Source organism: Stylophora pistillata, chromosome 9, assembly GCF_964205215.1.
Source record: "Stylophora pistillata chromosome 9, jaStyPist1.2, whole genome shotgun sequence".
Lineage (NCBI taxonomy): Eukaryota > Metazoa > Cnidaria > Anthozoa > Scleractinia > Pocilloporidae > Stylophora > Stylophora pistillata.
This window is the reverse complement of record NC_142527.1, coordinates 1883520-1901043: the sequence shown is the minus strand read 5'-3', so window position 1 is coordinate 1901043 and position 17524 is coordinate 1883520. Positions and strand designations below refer to the sequence as shown.

Below are 17524 nucleotides of genomic sequence, written 5' to 3'. Positions count from 1 at the left end.
TGTTTTCAACATAACACACGATGCTCCAGACAACGTGAGCTTTGGAAATTCTGGGTCAAGTATTATTTATTAAAAAAAGATGAAATTTCACTTGCAAATACGGTTTTTAATCGATTATGAAACATCACATATTTCATGTTTTTGTATGTTGAGGTAATTTACGCCAGAGCGGTGAACTTGCGCGAGGATACTTCCTCATAAGTACGAACTTTGTTATTCAACGTCAAACTCTATCATGACAAAAAATGGAATAGTTATTAGTTCGGCACCTTTATTTGGCAGGTGGCGAACGCTCTGTTTTTGTGCCGTTTTAAACAATAATGCTGTTTTTATTAAAAAGGACCATGGGAGGTTCGAAGCTCCTGAGTAAATGCGACTATAGATTTTCTTCTTCCATTTGAAAGATCCTTCATCCGATGGAGGTCTCCGAATAAGATTCGAGGGACACACTTGACATGTTAGGGACCTTAAGCAAACCACGATGCCGACGGTAACGACTGAGGACGTGGCAAAACTAAAGATCTAATGGGCAGAAAAATAGCTCAGTACTTGGTTTTTAAAACTTTGTGCATTTCTCAGCCGTCCTCTACAAAACAACAACGTGAAATCACCATGAATTAGCGTCGTATACAAATGGAAACCGCGACGGCAAATTATTTTAATTTCCATTTGAAACTCAAAGATACTTAGATGCGTTATGCTGAAGTGGAGACGGTAAACACATGCAGCCATTTTCGAAATTCTAACGTAAGATAGAAAATAATTTTTTTAATCGACGTCTTCCTCGGCTATGCCGTTCTGACTACTTAAAGTCCCTATTTACCCTGACAAGATGAAAACAGAAAACCGCGGATGAAAATTTGATATGGCAAGATACGACCATTTGGGATGTCACGCGAACACGACGTGATTGACGACCACGTTTTGTTTCCAAGTAACTTCGGGCGTGAAAACCCTAAACACGTGCTTGTCTCGGTAACTTGGAACTACTCAGTTGGTCGTGCTCATTCCCCTCGAGACACGGCTCTATGTGGATCAGCGTGAGGCGAAGACTGAGGGAAATTGATTGCTTTTTTTGTTCCCATGGCGATAAAAGTGCGCAAATAAGATCTGCTAATCTTTTTTAACGATATCGTCAAGTTAGATTAACATCTTATTTTTCATGAAAGGATTTTTTTCAATTTCACGGATAATTCTCTGGTGTCTCTCTTTCGCTCCTGATCTTGACCAATGATAATGCCGCTTTCTTACTTGTCTCGCTTTTGCTGTTCATAAGTAGAACCAGGCAAATCCAACGATGATATCTCAATCAGTCTGACAAGCAGATTTCGCTAATCATTCCACAGGAGAGCCAGAGGAAAAAAAAAGATTATACAAAAAAAAAGAAATAAAAAAAGAAATAAAAAATTAAGAAAAATAACAGATAAATCCAGAAATAGAGCGAAACGAAAAAATTAAAATATCAAAAATGGTTGTTATAAGTTGTAACAAATTTGAGCAATTCTTGCTCTGAAAGAAGAATCTTTGTCAAGAGAAAAAAGTTACAAGAATGATCGAAATTTCACGATTTTTTTAAAAAAAATTTGGTTTGCTAATATAAGTTGAAGTTTCGGACACCTTCCAGATCCTCTTATTATCTCAATTTCAAGCGATAGATAGTCAATCAGGCTTTTAAGTATAATCAAGTCAAATCTATGTCCAACGATGGCGAATGAAAGAATGACTATTTTAAAAACGATCTCAAAATATTCCCTGAGAGACTGAAAACTAAGGAAAGGCGACGCATGCGCACATATGACCTCCAGTTTAAAGCTGATTAAGATTCTAGAAGCACACGCCGTGTACAAGGATCGGTAAGTCTTGGAAATGCAAAGCAAACCGCGTTTATCTCGGAAAAAAAAAGAGCAACCCAACGCAAGTTAAATCAAATTTTATTAGCCTGAAGACCACTTGAAAATATTGGCTTTTAAAACTAATCTTATTGTATCTAAAGAAACAGCTTGTCGATTCAGAATGTGCAATTATATCACTTAGGAAACCTTTTCAAGCTTATCTTTGATGCACAAGCACTAGGTCCAGTACTTACTTAAAAAACCTTATATATTTCCCTTCGTAAAGTAGAATCAAATGAATTAAACAAAAAGAAAAAGTTCCATTGATGAAATCATTGCCTGTTGTCTGGCTTGCGCTTTTACCAAAGCAGATAAAGTTTGCAAAAATTGCATTTGTTGATGTCCATGGCCAGTTATTAATGACTCGGGATTGTTGTTTGTGTCTTTGCCTGTTTCATGTTCGAGTCTGAAGCCTCTTACTTGGCAAGATCTGATTTTTTATTCACTACTCCTATAGCAGTCCCTCGATACGTTTCCCGAACCATTAAAAAAAAAAAAACAAAACAAAAAAACAAAAACCGTGATACATCGATGGCACTCTTCAGTTGACCAGTTTCTACTTTCTCAGAGCAGTATTGTCTTGTAATTTTAAGCATGCAGAATTTAATCTTTAATCACTCTGCGAGTCAAAAGTTTCAGAAAGGATTTTGCTATATTAAGTAAGACTTACCGCTATGATTTGTGTTAAGACTTTTTATTTCAATGTGAAATGGTCGGTACAGAAAGCTCAGGGACGGTTTTGTTGTTGCCTTAACACAGCCTGGATACAGAAAAGTGTAGCGAATATTCTTAAAGAAGGATTGCCTCTTCGTCAAGAACCAACAAAAAAGCTAGCAGACATGCAATCGCAGCTGACCAAACTAGGTGTAGAGTGCTTTTAGCTGACTTGGCATTGATCCTCTAGTTTGTGCATACTCAGAAAAAAAACCTATAATAGGGAATGGTTTATTATGAGTCTAGAGGTCTGAATCTCTTCATATTCGATTCATGATCAGTTTTGTCTAATAATTGATTGAGCCTCATCAGAGAACGGAATAAGGCCTAAAAATTTCCATAAAAAAAAAAGGGAACAGAAAATCACGGATGACTGTAAAACGGCCAAAAACCGAGCTGGCGAATGACAAAATCCGAAAAATTGCTTATTTGAGTCGTAAAATTCGAGTAACAAATAAGAAAATCAGAGGGATAGAAACTGGACACCAAAACAATTAAATGTAAGGTAAGTGCTAAAACCGATATAATAACCAGAAAACCTAAACCGAGGCTTTTTCATTAACACCATCAACAATTGAAGGCGTTTGACAGACATGCAAACACAGCTAACCAAACTTTGTGTAGAGAGCGTATAAACGTTTAGCTCACTTGGCTTTGATCCTCTAGTTTTCCCATATACTGAAAAACAAAAAGACCATATGCATAACAATGTTTTATCATGAGTCTACAGGCCTGAATCTCGTCAAATTCTGATAATCGATCACTTTGCTAATGGTGTCATATGCAGGTGATTTCAAATATAATTAAATCTATAAAGCCTTCGATTGACAGCAACACTCGCATCTTAGCATCTCCATTACAGCTTTCCTTATTTTTCTGTTTCGTACCCCGTAAATAAACGGACATACGACACTGTCCAGAAAAATCAAGTAAATTCCCGCCATTCGAACATTTCTTGACGGGAAAACACCGAACGCCTCCAAAGTGTCCATGATAAAGCATGGCAGCCAGCAAAAACAAAACACGAAAATAATCAGCGAGATGGTTCGTGTTATATGAATATCTTCCCCGCGTGACTCTCTCGTTTGCAGCTGATGTTTGCTTTCCGTTGCGTTTTCCATAAGCGCAGTATTCTTGCTTAGGCAGACGGCATTTGATTGATCTACATAGTTGATTCGTTGAAGATGAACGGTCCCTTCAAGTTTATTTCTAGTGTTAAAACCTCTTTTTCTCCCATTCAATACACACCGCTGTTTTTGTGACGAGAAAGCGAATTTCACAGCTACCACCCCAGAACGATCCTCACAGAGTCCCAGATGCACATTTGCGTGGAACTTTTCAGACCCCTGACCATCAAGAGAATTACAGCTCAATTCTTTGAATAATTTATTGCTTTGTTTTGTGTTTGTATCCGCTTCTCCTGCAATGTTAAATTGGCTTTCTTCCTCTTTTAGTTCCTTTGTAACCACATTTTCTAAAATTCTTCTGCGATGACCATTTACCGTTCTCACGATTTTTACATTACAAAAGATTACAATGATGATGTCCAGTAACATGAAAGTATTAGCGGTGATTTTATAAGAATAACTACTGTTGTCTGTGTGGCACAAAGCCGTCCTCGTGTTGAAACTGTAATATCCCCATCCAAAAAGTGGCGGTGCACTGCTCAAAGTACAGATGACCCAAATAAAACCGAGGATCTTCAGAACAAGCCTTTTGTCAAATGTTTTCCGGTACCTGTTGGGATAACAGACCAATACGTAACGACTTAGGCTTATTGCAGTCAGAGTGAATAACGTTAAGGCGAGTAAAAGATAGGTCTGATACCCTTGAATAACACAGAACAACATGCTAAAAGTCCACTTTCCTCTCTGAAGAGTCCACACAAAAACAGGAAGAATTGTGACAGCAAGAAGAAAGTTTCCGATAGATAAATTCATGAGAAACAAGTTGGGTATGGTTCGAAGTTGTTTCTTCCTGTTCATGACGAAAATCATCAGGAAATTCCCGAGAGCAGCCAATGTAAGAATCGTGGAAGCAAGTGCCACTTCGATGAAAACTTGAGTTGTGGTTCTATAATCTAAAGGAGGAAATATGCCATTTTTTTTCGACGGGCTCGCGGTGCAATTCATGTCGGTCGACGCCATCATGACCCGAGCTGATTTATCACCAAAGTAAGTGACTGTGGGATTTACGTCGGCGATATGGATGATATCAAAGACTTTGCTTTTCCAAGGAAAATCTGGTACATCTGAGCATTTGAGAATGACAGATCGAGGTCTAAATACTCCTACTCAATCATTGTTACGAGCAGTTAAGGACGAAAGGAGCCCTGCGCTCGAAAATAGCACCACGAGGTCGTAGATGTGTATCCCAGTAGGGTGGTGATGAATATTTACATCTGGCCATGAAACTTAACACCAGTAAACAAAGTTAAGTTTTGTTGAAAAATCCTGTATTTATGAGGGAAACTACCATTTTTGGTATTATTTAAAAGGTCTGACTTGTCAACGCGTATTCTTAATTAAATTTCTATCTCATTTTTTCACGCTTAATGAATAAAGGTCTATTTTAACAAAGAATACAAGATTGTGGAAACAAACTTATTTGCGCGTTTTAATGTACAATAAGTTATTAGGGATTTTCAGACAGACAGGAACCTTCAAGATAATTGCACTTATTTTCCAATATGTTTTCATTTCCATATATCATCTAGCAACATCTACAACAGACATATTCGCAAGCCAGATGATCTGCAAAATAACCGCCTTCTCATTGCTATAAATGACTGTCAACTTCTTTTTGTGCCTTTCGTAAACACACGCGCAAATTTAAAAGCACGGACTGTCAAGTATGGTTAGAAAACCTACAGAAATTATTAAAAACGTGTAAATCGATCAATGATCCAGGAAAACAAGAAAGGAATCAAATTGGGTTTTTCAGAATTACAGAATTCCTTTTTGTTTGTAGTGGTCGAATCTCGCTTTATTGGAATCATCATACGCAAGCATTATTTAGTCCTTGCGGAAATCATTTCGAGGAAGTCTGGTTTGCTTAAGTATTATATGTTATTAGTTTTCAATATACACATAACTGATTCGACTAAGTTGACGCTGACGAATGTTTTCGTTTATTTACGACATGCGTACTGAATTTGTGCTTAAAAAAAGAAGAGATTCCACCGTAAGTTAGAGTTCTATCGATAAAAGGTAACAGTCATGCTGTTTCTTCTTTTCCCGTTCCGTTCCATTTTGTTCTAACGATAAAGGAAGGAGTTTTGAGGAATCTAAATCACTGCACTTGTTGTAAAGATTACGTTAGTTATATTGTACGTACGTTGCTTGGGAACGCCAAAGACCACAACGAGAAAGTAGCCCTAGTTACTGGGTATAGCCTCTTTTATTCTTTAACTTGAGGTTCGAAAGTAATCCAGGTGTTAATGGGTTCTGCTTCACTCCGCTGTACGGAGAAGTTTTCAACTGAGTGTCGTAAAACCGAAACCTATGTGATCTCAACGGCCAATCCAAAATGATTCACTTCATCACTAGCCAATGATAATTCCATGAAAAGTCAGCAAACTGCAAAAAGCGCGGGAAGACGCAGATGACAAATCGCGAGTGGTTTTCGATTTACTTCTGATTGGTCCAGAGGATGGCGTGAGTTTTCTGGGCCAATCACAGAGCACTACCTGTCGCACTATGTGAGATGCTTGGTAAAGATTGTGGGAGGGCAAGGAGACCCAATGATACTAGTGATGTTGATGAGACGAGAATGAAATTGGTACTTTCTTTTCAATAATAAACTTGTTTCATATAACATCTAACAGAGGACTATGTTTTTACGTCTATGACTAGTTCAAAGAGAATTTCAAGAGGTGTAAACTTATAATTAGCAAATTAAATAAATGGATAGATAAAGGACACAAAAAGATAAAAAAGAACTTGAATTATGGACAAAGCACACGTGTGGATTTTCTGAAGTATCATAACTACGTAGAACTTAATTTATCGCCAAACCATCATTCACCGGCAGGTGAGTGAGCAATTATAAGCATTTCTAAATATATGTTTCCTAACTATCCGAAACAGGGGTGAGCTGCTGAAAATGGTCGTTATTTGCGATTACTGGCGTTCCCTCTTTTCTCTCATGCATACGCTGTTAGCGTAAGCTGCATGCCTCTGGCGGTCATGGCGATTAAATTCCTTCAAAACGGAATGAAGCACAAGATGGAAAAAGGAAAACGTTTAATTATTACGGCATTTCCAGCACAGAAAATATCATAAAAAAAAAAATTAAAGTTTCCCTCTCGCCTATTTGATGTTGTTACAACATTTAACACACTTACTTGAGCATTAGACCACACTTTCTATGGCTTTACAGGCGTAATGTCGTCACTGAAAAATGGGAAAACACGTTGTTTTTCCAACATCCCGCGTGCGGGGTCACTACGTGCGATCTATTGCTTTTATGAAATAACTTTGGGTTTACCGGTTCAATAAACGCTAAGTTTAATTTCTGACCACTCAGGGCGCTTATAACATCTCAGTTATTTTGTAACAATCTACTTTTACCGTTGATAAGTTGCGACAAAAGAGAGACAGTGCTGTATTGCATAATCACGGCGACTGATGCGGTCAATAGATAACGAAAAACTTGACGGCCCGTTTCAGTTTCAACCCGACGTTAACATGGTGAACCAATAATGTACAGTTAACTGAGTGTTATCATTCTCTGTTTAAATCTACCATAGTTTATATAATCAACCATTCCTCGACTGGGAAGTTAAAGAATGACTCTATTAATTACACTTCACCCTCCCGATGCGACAACCTCTTTCAAGCAACGTCTTCTGTCGGGAAAAAAAAAATTAAAGTTCCCTATTTGCAGCCAATTCAAAACAGCAAAACATTGTAAGGAACAGGAAGACCTCAAAGAAAAAATTGTTTAACTGCCCTGTTGTATGAAAAGTTGCTTGAGCAAGTCATGGTTGACTCTACTGAATTTTGCATTCGATTGATTGAGAATGAGAAACGTGTTTCCTATCTAAAAATGCAGCGAAAAAAATCAAAGGCAATTCTGTCATGTGTTATTGCTTAATTATCTCGACACTCGATTGGAAATTACTCTATAGTAACCAAGGCCTTTCGGAAGTTATCTATCCTTCAAAATTGGTCCTTTATCTTAATTTCATTCAAATCATAAATATTAAGTCAGAGATCACCTGGTCTCTCAGCACCATGGGTTTTGTTTTTGTATGAACGAATGGATATCGTCATTGTTCGAAACAAGCGTGAACTGATAAAGAAGTTCTTTATCAATTTTTATTTATACAGTCTCATTTAATTTGTAAATATTTTTTGTAATTTCTTGTAAATATGAAGTATTTCATTTTAGTGCCGAATTCATATCTAATAAACCATTACCATTACCACCATTACCATTTGCCAAAACAAGATTGTCTCTATTCATCCATCGTAGCTCAAAATGCTAGTGTTACAACTATTTATAATTATAACTGCACCCAATCTTTTTAAAGCTCCTTATAGTTTTTTTTTTTGTTTAATATTCTCTTTTGATGAACAAAGTTAACAAAGTTCGTTCTTTTGACCGTATCTACCGTTCGTGATCATCCAAGCTGAATGCCTAAGGTGATCGGTGAGAAAAAATTCCCATTACAACTCAGAAAATAATGAAATAAAAAATGGGCCAAAGAACGTAACATGCTTTATCCTTAATTATTCACCACAAGAGGCATAAATAAAGTATGATAACTAATCAAAGAGCAAATTCGAGTTTCCGTTTCACCTGTTTCATGCGGTTGTTTTTTCCTGGAATATTTCTTTCAAACTATTTGTGTCTGAGGTATCTTCGACTGAAAGCCTGCATTTCACCATGCTTCTTGCAACGTTTCTTTTTTGCTCTGTTGGAATGGTGGCTTCATTGCTGCTTCGGTGAAAATCAAGGTTAAGTAGCTATTAACAATTCAATATTTAGTAGAAACGCTTTTGTATCTAGATGGTATAACAATCAATCCTTACTTGTACAGTATCTAGTGCCACTGAAACGAAATTTTCATATCTGAGATTTTTTCATAATTTAGCGGTTTGAAACACGCTGATTATCGTGGGCTAATTAGCGCTTGTTAGTAAGCTTCAAACTTTATAATCATGCAAAAATCTCAGATACGAAAATTTCGTTTCAGTGGCACTTTCAGGACATGCCATATGTCTACTTGCCAGGGCCTTTTTCTTTACTTGTCGCTGAAATATGCGAACTTCAAGGAAAGTATTTGACATGATATTTCCAAAGGTGATTTCAATCGAGTTTTTTCTGCCAAAAAGAAATTAGTAGTTTAAAGTTGGTAAACCGGATCAATTCCGTTCTGATAAGAAAACTAGGGCAGATAGAATATGTAACCCTCAGAATTTCAAGTCAGTACCGCGGTCATTATCTTAGACCACACTTTCTATGGCTTTACAGGCGTAATGTCATCACTGAAAAATGGGAAAACACGTTGTTTTTCCAACATCCCGCGTGCGGGGTCACTACGTGCGATCTATTGCTTTTATGAAATAACTTTGGGTTTACCGGTTCAATAAACGCTAGGTTTAATTTCTGACCACTCAGGGCGCTTATAACATCTCAGTTATTTTGTAACAATCTACTTTTACCGTTGATAAGTTGCGACAAAAGAGAGACAGTGCTGTATTGCATAATCACGGCGACTGATGCGGTCAATAGATAACAAAAAAACTTGACGGCCCGTTTCAGTTTCAACTCGACGTTAACACGGTGAACCAATAATGTACAGTTAACTGAGTGTTATCATTCTCTGTTTAAATCTACCATAGTTTATATAATCAACCATTCCTCGCCTGAGAAGTTAAAGAATGACTCTATTAATTACACTTCACCCTCCCGATGCGACAACCTCTTTCAAGCAACGTCTTCTGTCGGGAAAAAAAATTAAAGTTCCCTATTTGCAGCCAATTCAAAACAGCAAAACATTGTAAGGAACAGGGAGACCTCAAAGAAAAAATTGTTTAACTGCCCTGTTGTATGAAAAGTTGCTTGAGCAAGTCATGGTTGACTCTACTGAATTTTGCGTTCGATTGATTGAGAATGAGAAACGTGTTTCCTATCTAAAAATGCAGCGAAAAAAATCAAAGGCAATTCTGTCATGTGTTATTCCTTAATTATCTCGACACTCGATTGGAAATTACTCTATAGTAACCAAGGCCTTTCGGAAGTTATCTATCCTTCAAAATTGGTCCTTTATCTTAATTTCATTCAAATCATAAACATTAAGTCAGAGATCACCTGGTCTCTCAGCACCATGGGTTTTGTTTTTGTATGAACGAATGGATATCGTGATTGTTCGAAACAAGCGTGAACTGATAAAGAAGTTCTTTATCAATTTTTATTTATACAGTCTCATTTAATTTGTAAATATTTTTTGTAATTTCTTGTAAATATGAAGTATTTCCTTTTAGTGCCGAATTCATATCTAATAAACCATTACCATTACCACCATTACCATTTGCCAAAACAAGATTGTCTCTATTCATCCATCGTAGCTCAAAATGCTAGTGTTACAACTATTTATAATTATAACTGCACCCAATCTTTTTAAAGCTCCTTATAGTTTTTTTTTTGTTTAATATTCTCTTTTGATGAACAAAGTTAACAAAGTTCGTTCTTTTGACCGTATCTACCGTTCGTGATCATCCAAGCTGAATGCCTAAGGTGATCGGTGAGAAAAAATTCCCATTACAACTCAGAAAATAATGAAATAAAAAATGGGCCAAAGAACGTAACATGCTTTATCCTTGATTATTCACGACAAGAGGCATAAATAAAGTATGATAACTAATCAAAGAGCAAATTCAAGTTTCCGTTTCACCTGTTTCATGCGGTTGTTTTTTCCTGGAATATTTCTTTCAAACTATTTGTGTCTGAGGTATCTTCGACTGAAAGCCTGCATTTCACCATGCTTCTTGCAACGTTTCTTTTTGCTCTGTTGGAATGGTGGCTTCATTGCTGCTTCGATGAAAATCAAGGTTAAGTAGCTATTAACAATTCAGTATTTAGTAGAAACACTTTTGTATCTAGATGGTATAACAATCAATCCTTACTTGTACAGTATCTAGTGCCACTGAAACGAAATTTTCATATCTGAGATTTTTTCATAATTTAGCGGTTTGAAACACGCTGATTATCGTGGGCTAATTAGCGCTTGTTAGTAAGGTTCAAACTTTATAATCATGCAAAAATCTCAGATACGAAAATTTCGTTTCAGTGGCACTTTCAGGACATGCCATATGTCTACCTGCCAGGGCCTTTTTCTTTACTTGTCGCTGAAATATGCGAACTTCAAGGAAAGTATTTGACATGATATTTCCAAAGGTGATTTTAATCGAGTTTTTTCTGCCAAAAAGAAATTAGTAGTTTAAAGTTGGTAACCCGGATCAATTCCGTTCTGATAAGAAAACTAGGGCAGATAGAATATGTAACCCTCAGAATTTCAAGTCAGTACCGCGGTCATTATCTTAGAAATGTCGGCCGTTTTATTATGCAGAAATTTTCCTTACAGTGGGAACCTAGCTATATTTGTGTTGTAGAGCGTTTTCAAGGCTCGTTATTTCAAGCATTTTTAGGTTTACCTTTTGTTTTATTAAGTCTCGCCTTTTCGCCCCTACGTGCTATTTTGATGAATCTATAGTTTTGATCATTTATTTTTAGTGTGTGCTTGAACTTGGCTCAGCACTTACCGTGCTAGACATTTTAATCCTTTGTTATGGTTGAAGATAACTAGTTTGCTAGGTGGTCATGTTTGAGTTGGTAAAACTGACCTTGAGTTTTACCCACACTGAACATCCTGTTTTGGAAGTTCCCACGGTTAGCTAACCCAAACATGTCTGTGATTTTTGTATTTAATACTGGAGCACTCCTTGCTGAAAGTAGTAGAAATAAGCAGTGGAACAAGAGAGAGAGAAAATTAGCTGAAGTAGAAGCAGCAGTATAGGAGAATAAAGAAGAAAATTACAGAGTCTCAGTACCTCTTGTTAATTTGCCAAGCGAGTGGTAAAACCCCTCAACATTTGTACCAAACGTGCTTCTATAAAGGGGGGTAATTAGATTACTACAAATCCTTGAGAGGGATCAGACAAGTTTTGAATAATGACCGGTCCAAAAGTATTCACTTGAGATTTCGATTTTGTTCCTCTTCTTAGAAGCAAAAGTCGCCGTTGTACGCGGTAGAGCGCTGAACCAGGGAGTGGCTTATGCCAAATTTAAGGCTCACAAGTTTTCTTACTTGAACATCACTAGTATTGGTTCGGATTACGTAATGAAAGGCAGTGAGTGTGGACTTGCTTGTGTCAATACACCTTCATGTTTCTCCTTCAACGTTGTTATATTCCATGATGTGATCGGGAAATTGCTGTGTGAACTTCTTCCATCGGACATGTACAACAACTCGGACAAGTTTGTATACAGCTCGATTTTCCATCATTATAGTATCATGGTGAGTGATAGATGCAAAACTTTACATCAATCCTTTTGAGCTATGTTTGGCTTAACAGGCTTAAAAAGGAACAATACCGTTTATTCACGGCTTTCATCACCGTCCCTAGGACCAGTTTCTCGAAAGTCCTGGTGACGTAACAAGCCCGAAGCCACATTTTTCTGAACAGAGAAGCAGTTTCTTGCACCCTGATTGGTTTCATTTTGTTGAAATGAAAACAGAACAACTTTACGGGCGCGCTAAACTACCTGGGGCCCGTTTCTCGAAAGTCCCGCTAACTTAACGGGCCCGTAAAGCTGTTCTGTTTTCATTCAAGATGGGAATTTCAAAAGTTTTGAAATGAAACAATAAAACTATCAGCTAAAGAAACAAAAAGGACTGGTTTGGATGTCATAACCTGCTTTCCCATCTTTTAAATTTTTATTTTGAAAGATGGCTTCGGGCCCGTTAAGTTACCGGGACTTTCGAGAAACGGGCCCCTGCAGGACCGACCTACGAGAAACGGACCCCAGCTGAAACAATACTCAGACAAAACAAAATTCACAATTCATAATAATGGGACTAATTTTGTTTCAGGGTTCCAAACGAGGGAAAATTAGAGGAGGAAGGGAAGAGGCGAAGTGTGTGTCATTCTTAATTTTTACATTTATCTATCAATTTACATACCATTTTATTCATTTATTTTTTCAGTCATCCTGCATCAGTTGTCCGTGTTTAAACGATGGGACATGCGCTGCACAATACGAGAGGAACAGCTATGTGTGTGTTTGTGTGAAAGGCTACACAGGGAAGCATTGTGATACGGGTACCTCATCTTCATTTTAGCGTTTAATTTGCTGTTCCTCGCTTTATTCACGCTATAAATTTTCCCCTTCGGTGGGGGAATGAAATGCTGAGTCATTTTCGACTCCTCAAATATTTCAAATCTTCAGCGGTTGGACAAAATCGAGGCCAGCTTGAACGCTCAGTAAACTAACGGAACCTTTTACTCATCAGCAGATTGCATTGACTATCAGAGTGTCAATACAGCATATTTTTCTGCTTTCAGATATTGACGAATGTAGTAGTTCCATTAGGGTTTGCGATGTCAACGCCAACTGTGTGAACACTTTTGGCTCCTATCGCTGTTCCTGTAAAACTGGATTCGCAGGGAATGGAAAAACTTGTAAAGGTCAGTAAACCATATATCGTCTTCAATTTGATTTTGTTTATTAAATCAGTTCGTTAGTAATAAAAACTTTTTAAATCTCTGTGGAATTTACCATAGTTTGCAGGCACTACTGATTTTGGGGGGTTACACCACCAACAATTCCCTGAAACTTTGTCACTCGACTTTAAATCTGTTAATGCAAGCTATGACATTAATTCAATGGATTTCTCTTCCACATTGTCTCTAATAACTTGGTCGATTTACTTTCCTACAGATACTGACGAATGCAGTTCCCTCATTCGCGTCTGTGATGTGAACGCCAATTGTCACAACACTTATGGTTCGTATCAGTGTTCCTGTAAAACTGGATTTTCCGGGGATGGAAAAACATGCGTAGGTCTGTAAACTGTATCGAATATAATTCGATGCTCAATTCTTTCCTTTTAGAATCAATCAGTCTGTCAGTTGATAATAACTTTTTAAATATTAGCTAATTTTACTAATTTGCTGATTTTTATATACAGTAAATCCCCTAATAAGCTCCCTGGGGGCTTATTCATTTCAGGTACTTTGGAGGATGGCGGATTAGAGGGGGGGGGGGCTTCATAGAGGGGGGTGCTTATTAATTTAACCCGATGTTCACTAACAGGATTCAATAAGATATGATGTACCGTATTTATTCAAAAATTGTTCTCATTTTACATTTTTTTCTCAAATTTCTTCCTCTAAAGAGGTGGGGCTTATTGGAGGGGGTGGCTTAAAAGAGGGGGGCTTAGTAAATTTCTTCCTCTTCCTTTTAGAGGGGGGGTGCCTTACTAGAGGGGTGGCTTAACTTAATAGAGGATTTACGGTACTACGGATTTGTGTAGTTAACCCTCCCAAAAAATCCCCTAAAACATTATAACTTGGCTTTTGTTTGTTTGGTCTTTTATTTTTCCTACAGATATTGACGAATGTGGTGGTTCCATTCAAGTTTGCGATGTCAACGCCGGCTGCCAGAATACATACGGTTCTCATAGCTGTTCCTGTAAAACTGGATTTACTGGGAATGGAAAAACATGTACAGGTACTTATTCCAACTAGAATATAGAAATGAATTTAAAACAGAGGTGACTTCACACATACACCATCGCACGTCCTTGATTCTGATTGGACCAGGTCAGTCAAGAGGTGATTCTGCTCATCTCTGATTGGTTGCTCTGTCATGGAGCGTCCTATACTTACCAGCTATAAGTAGTCAAAAAAGCATTCATTCCTCTGTAAAGCCAATTAAATTCAAATTGTACAAACCAGTGCAGTAACCAGCTTACAAGCGTAAAAGTCTTTACTTCCAAATTCTAAGGTTGAGAGAGGTTTTTTAGGGAAGCCTGAGACCTCACCTGTTTAAGTTCATAGTAATAATAATAACATTACTTCTATAGCATATATACATTGCTGCTCTATTTAGGTGCTTTACAATCAGCTGCTATTTTTCTCAAATATTTCGCAGCTAGATTCCCAATCAATTTCAGCCTTTTCGATTTGGAATTTCTTTCTGACTATTTCTAAGTAAAGAGAGTCGATGATAGTTCCTTTTTTATAATTTTACAACCAACAATGTAGGATGGACTCTGATCGCTCGATTCTCTAACAAAGACGCCAAGAACTGGATGGCTGATAACGGCTATTGGTGGTACGACAAACAAGTTGCCATGGGAACAACAAGTAGCACTTCTGCAAACGCTGACATGATCTCAACCGCCTTTTGGTTGACCAGCGGAAATGAGCTTAAAGTTACACGTAGTGACGACGCCAATCACATTCCCCTGTTACAGACCACAGGTAACTGTCTGGCCGGACAAACATTCCGATCTAAACTCAAAAGTTATGGTGACTATAGAAACGGCAAAGTTTGGGCCAGTGATCAGTGTCTAGGGAACTGTTTGATTCAATATGGCGGACAATACAAGTCAACAGACGGGTTTCAACAGGCTGAGTGCAGTGGAAACATCCAAAGCGCTAACATCATCGGCTTCTGGTGTGATTGGAGTTCTGGTGATGGAGCAGTGATGATGATTGGTGGAGGAGGAAGTAGCTGTTCACGTGCAGATCACGGGATTGGAATCACAGAAGCTGATGCTGCTTCTTTTGAAGATGGTGGCACAAATGAATATGACTTTGGTTATAACGCGGATCATGCCCCGTCCCAGTCCTACGCACTGAACTTGTGGATTCGTTAAAATGATGAGTTCACTCTTTTTTCTCTTATAAGCTTTCTAAATTCTATAGGAAAATTCATTACTTGACGAGGGAATTACGCATTAAATTGCACGCGAAAACCATTATCGCATGAATCGCGAAGTGATAAGTGCGATATCAGTTTTCAAGTGCAATTTAACGCGGAATTCATGAATCAAGTAATGGATTTTCCTTGACTTGTATTATTGAATGAAAAAAAAGAAAAAAAAGAAAAAAGAAAACAGCATTACTTGTAGTTGTTATTTATACGTAGATGCGAAACAATATCACTTAGCCTCGTTTTCAACTCGCAATTCCACGCTAAATACCTCGCTTCGTTAACCGATTAAAAGTGAGATTTTATTCAACAATACGATTCTAAACACAATTTGATTGGTTCTTACTTATAATCTATTTGGGGACAAACGCATAGATGATGTCACCATGAACAGCATTTTATCGTATCAAATAAATAGATTCTATGTTTTCCAACTGTGGTAACATGAAATCTATTTGTGAAATTGTAAAAGTCGTTTAGAATTGCAAGATGTGGGAAAGGACAGTTCAACTTTTTATCGACTGACGATCAATGAATAATTAAAAGAGTGATTCATATCACCAGAATAGCTCATCTTTTTCCTTTTCTATTGCTGTCAAAATCTTGAACTGACTTTGTTGTTTACCTTCTTTCATTTTATAGCTTTGTTAAAATAGTATAGCCAGATGAATAGACCTTGTGCCATTAAAACGATAGTAAATATGCCGATACAAACCAACCACAATGTATCTGATTTGAGAGTTTTATTTGTTTCTGAGTTTATAGTTATGTTGACCTACTGTTCGTATCACTCTGACAACTAAATTACCTTGTGTCAAAACTTGCTTACAACCGTTCGTATAAAAATTACCGGTAGTTTGTGTCAATTTTCTAATATGTGTGACATGAACATGTTCAGCAAAATCAGAATTGGAATTGTTCTGTTCATGCCAAATGAAACGTTTTATCATGTTCCGAACTCCTCTATTTCTTACCCCATACTTCATTGGATTAATGACGAGATCGAGAAACGTCATATAAACGCCAAACATGCGCATATGGAACGCCAGGACTGTCTTATGTCAATTTTCTTTATTATAAGCTATGCTTTTGTCGTTATGTGCAGTACGTTTGTCGTTATATGCAGTTCGATTGTCATTATATGCAGTGCGTTTGTCGTTATGTGCAGTGCGTTTGTCGTAATATGCGCGTGCACTACGTTTGATGTTATATGCAGTTCGATTGTCGTTAGATGCAGTACTTTTGTCGTTATATGCAGCAAGATTGTCGTTATATGCAGTGCGTTTGTCGTTATGTGCAGTACGATTGACGTTTATGCAGTACTTTTGTTTTTATATCAAATCGTTGTTATGATCTACCTACAATGCAAAACACGCGCATCGGATCCAAGCTCTTCGCACCGTGACGCCGCCAAGTTTGTTTTCGCGGGAAAATCGAAAAAAGAAGGCTATTATGGAAGCCATCATTGAGCAATTGGGGCTTAATACCCTTTTAGAAAGATTCAACGATGAAAAAGTGGATCCACATGTCGTATTGGCCATGTCGGAAAGTGCTCTAATTCGCCTAGGGGTTGCGACCATGGACGATCGAATTCGTATGAAACAACTGTGCAGGGGACCCGTAGACTGCATTGGGGACTCAAACGATGTCGATTCTTTTGATCGCGATGCATCCGGGTCGAGTGCATCTGCTGCGGAGCAAGTAAGGGAGAAGAGGAGAGGCTGCTCTTCCGCCCATATAATCAGAGTGGCGCTAACCGTGGTCGAAGTGCTAATGCTGGGAGAGCCGGCCAAACGAAGAAAGGTTCCAAACGAACATAGACAGGACAGTTCGTTTGTTTGGCGGATCGGCACGCATGCAGAGCACCTTCTTCAGCTGAAAAACAGGTCCCTCAACAAGCTGGTTTACGGCTGAAAAAAATTCGTTTCTTTGTAGATGACAGTGAAGTAGAAGTTAACTAAGAAAAG

At 37.8% G+C, this 17524-nt stretch overlaps 2 protein-coding genes across 3 annotated transcripts; one reads left to right on the top strand and one right to left on the bottom strand.

Moving 5' to 3' along the window:
* Positions 1-3107: 3107 nt before the first annotated feature.
* Positions 3108-4960, bottom strand: LOC111327750 (dopamine receptor 4-like). The gene has a single exon (XM_022932016.2). The coding sequence runs from the start codon at positions 4754-4756 to the stop codon at positions 3416-3418; it is 1341 nt and encodes a 446-aa protein (XP_022787751.2). The 5' UTR covers positions 4757-4960; the 3' UTR covers positions 3108-3415.
* A 3177-nt stretch (positions 4961-8137) lies between these two features.
* On the top strand, positions 8138-15682 carry LOC111327920 (uncharacterized). 2 transcript variants are annotated; one of them, XM_088734240.1, is made up of 7 exons: positions 8138-8569; positions 11840-12132; positions 12823-12937; positions 13181-13303; positions 13557-13679; positions 14226-14348; positions 14885-15682. In XM_088734240.1, exons 1-7 carry the CDS (start codon positions 8371-8373, stop codon positions 15499-15501), a joined length of 1593 nt encoding a protein of 530 aa, XP_088590366.1. In that variant the 5' UTR covers positions 8138-8370; the 3' UTR covers positions 15502-15682. The 2 variants fall into 2 exon arrangements, with proteins under 2 accessions (XP_088590366.1, XP_088590367.1); XM_088734241.1 differs by lacking the exon at positions 8138-8569 and adding an exon at positions 10533-10666.
* The last annotated feature ends 1842 nt before the right edge of the window (positions 15683-17524 follow it).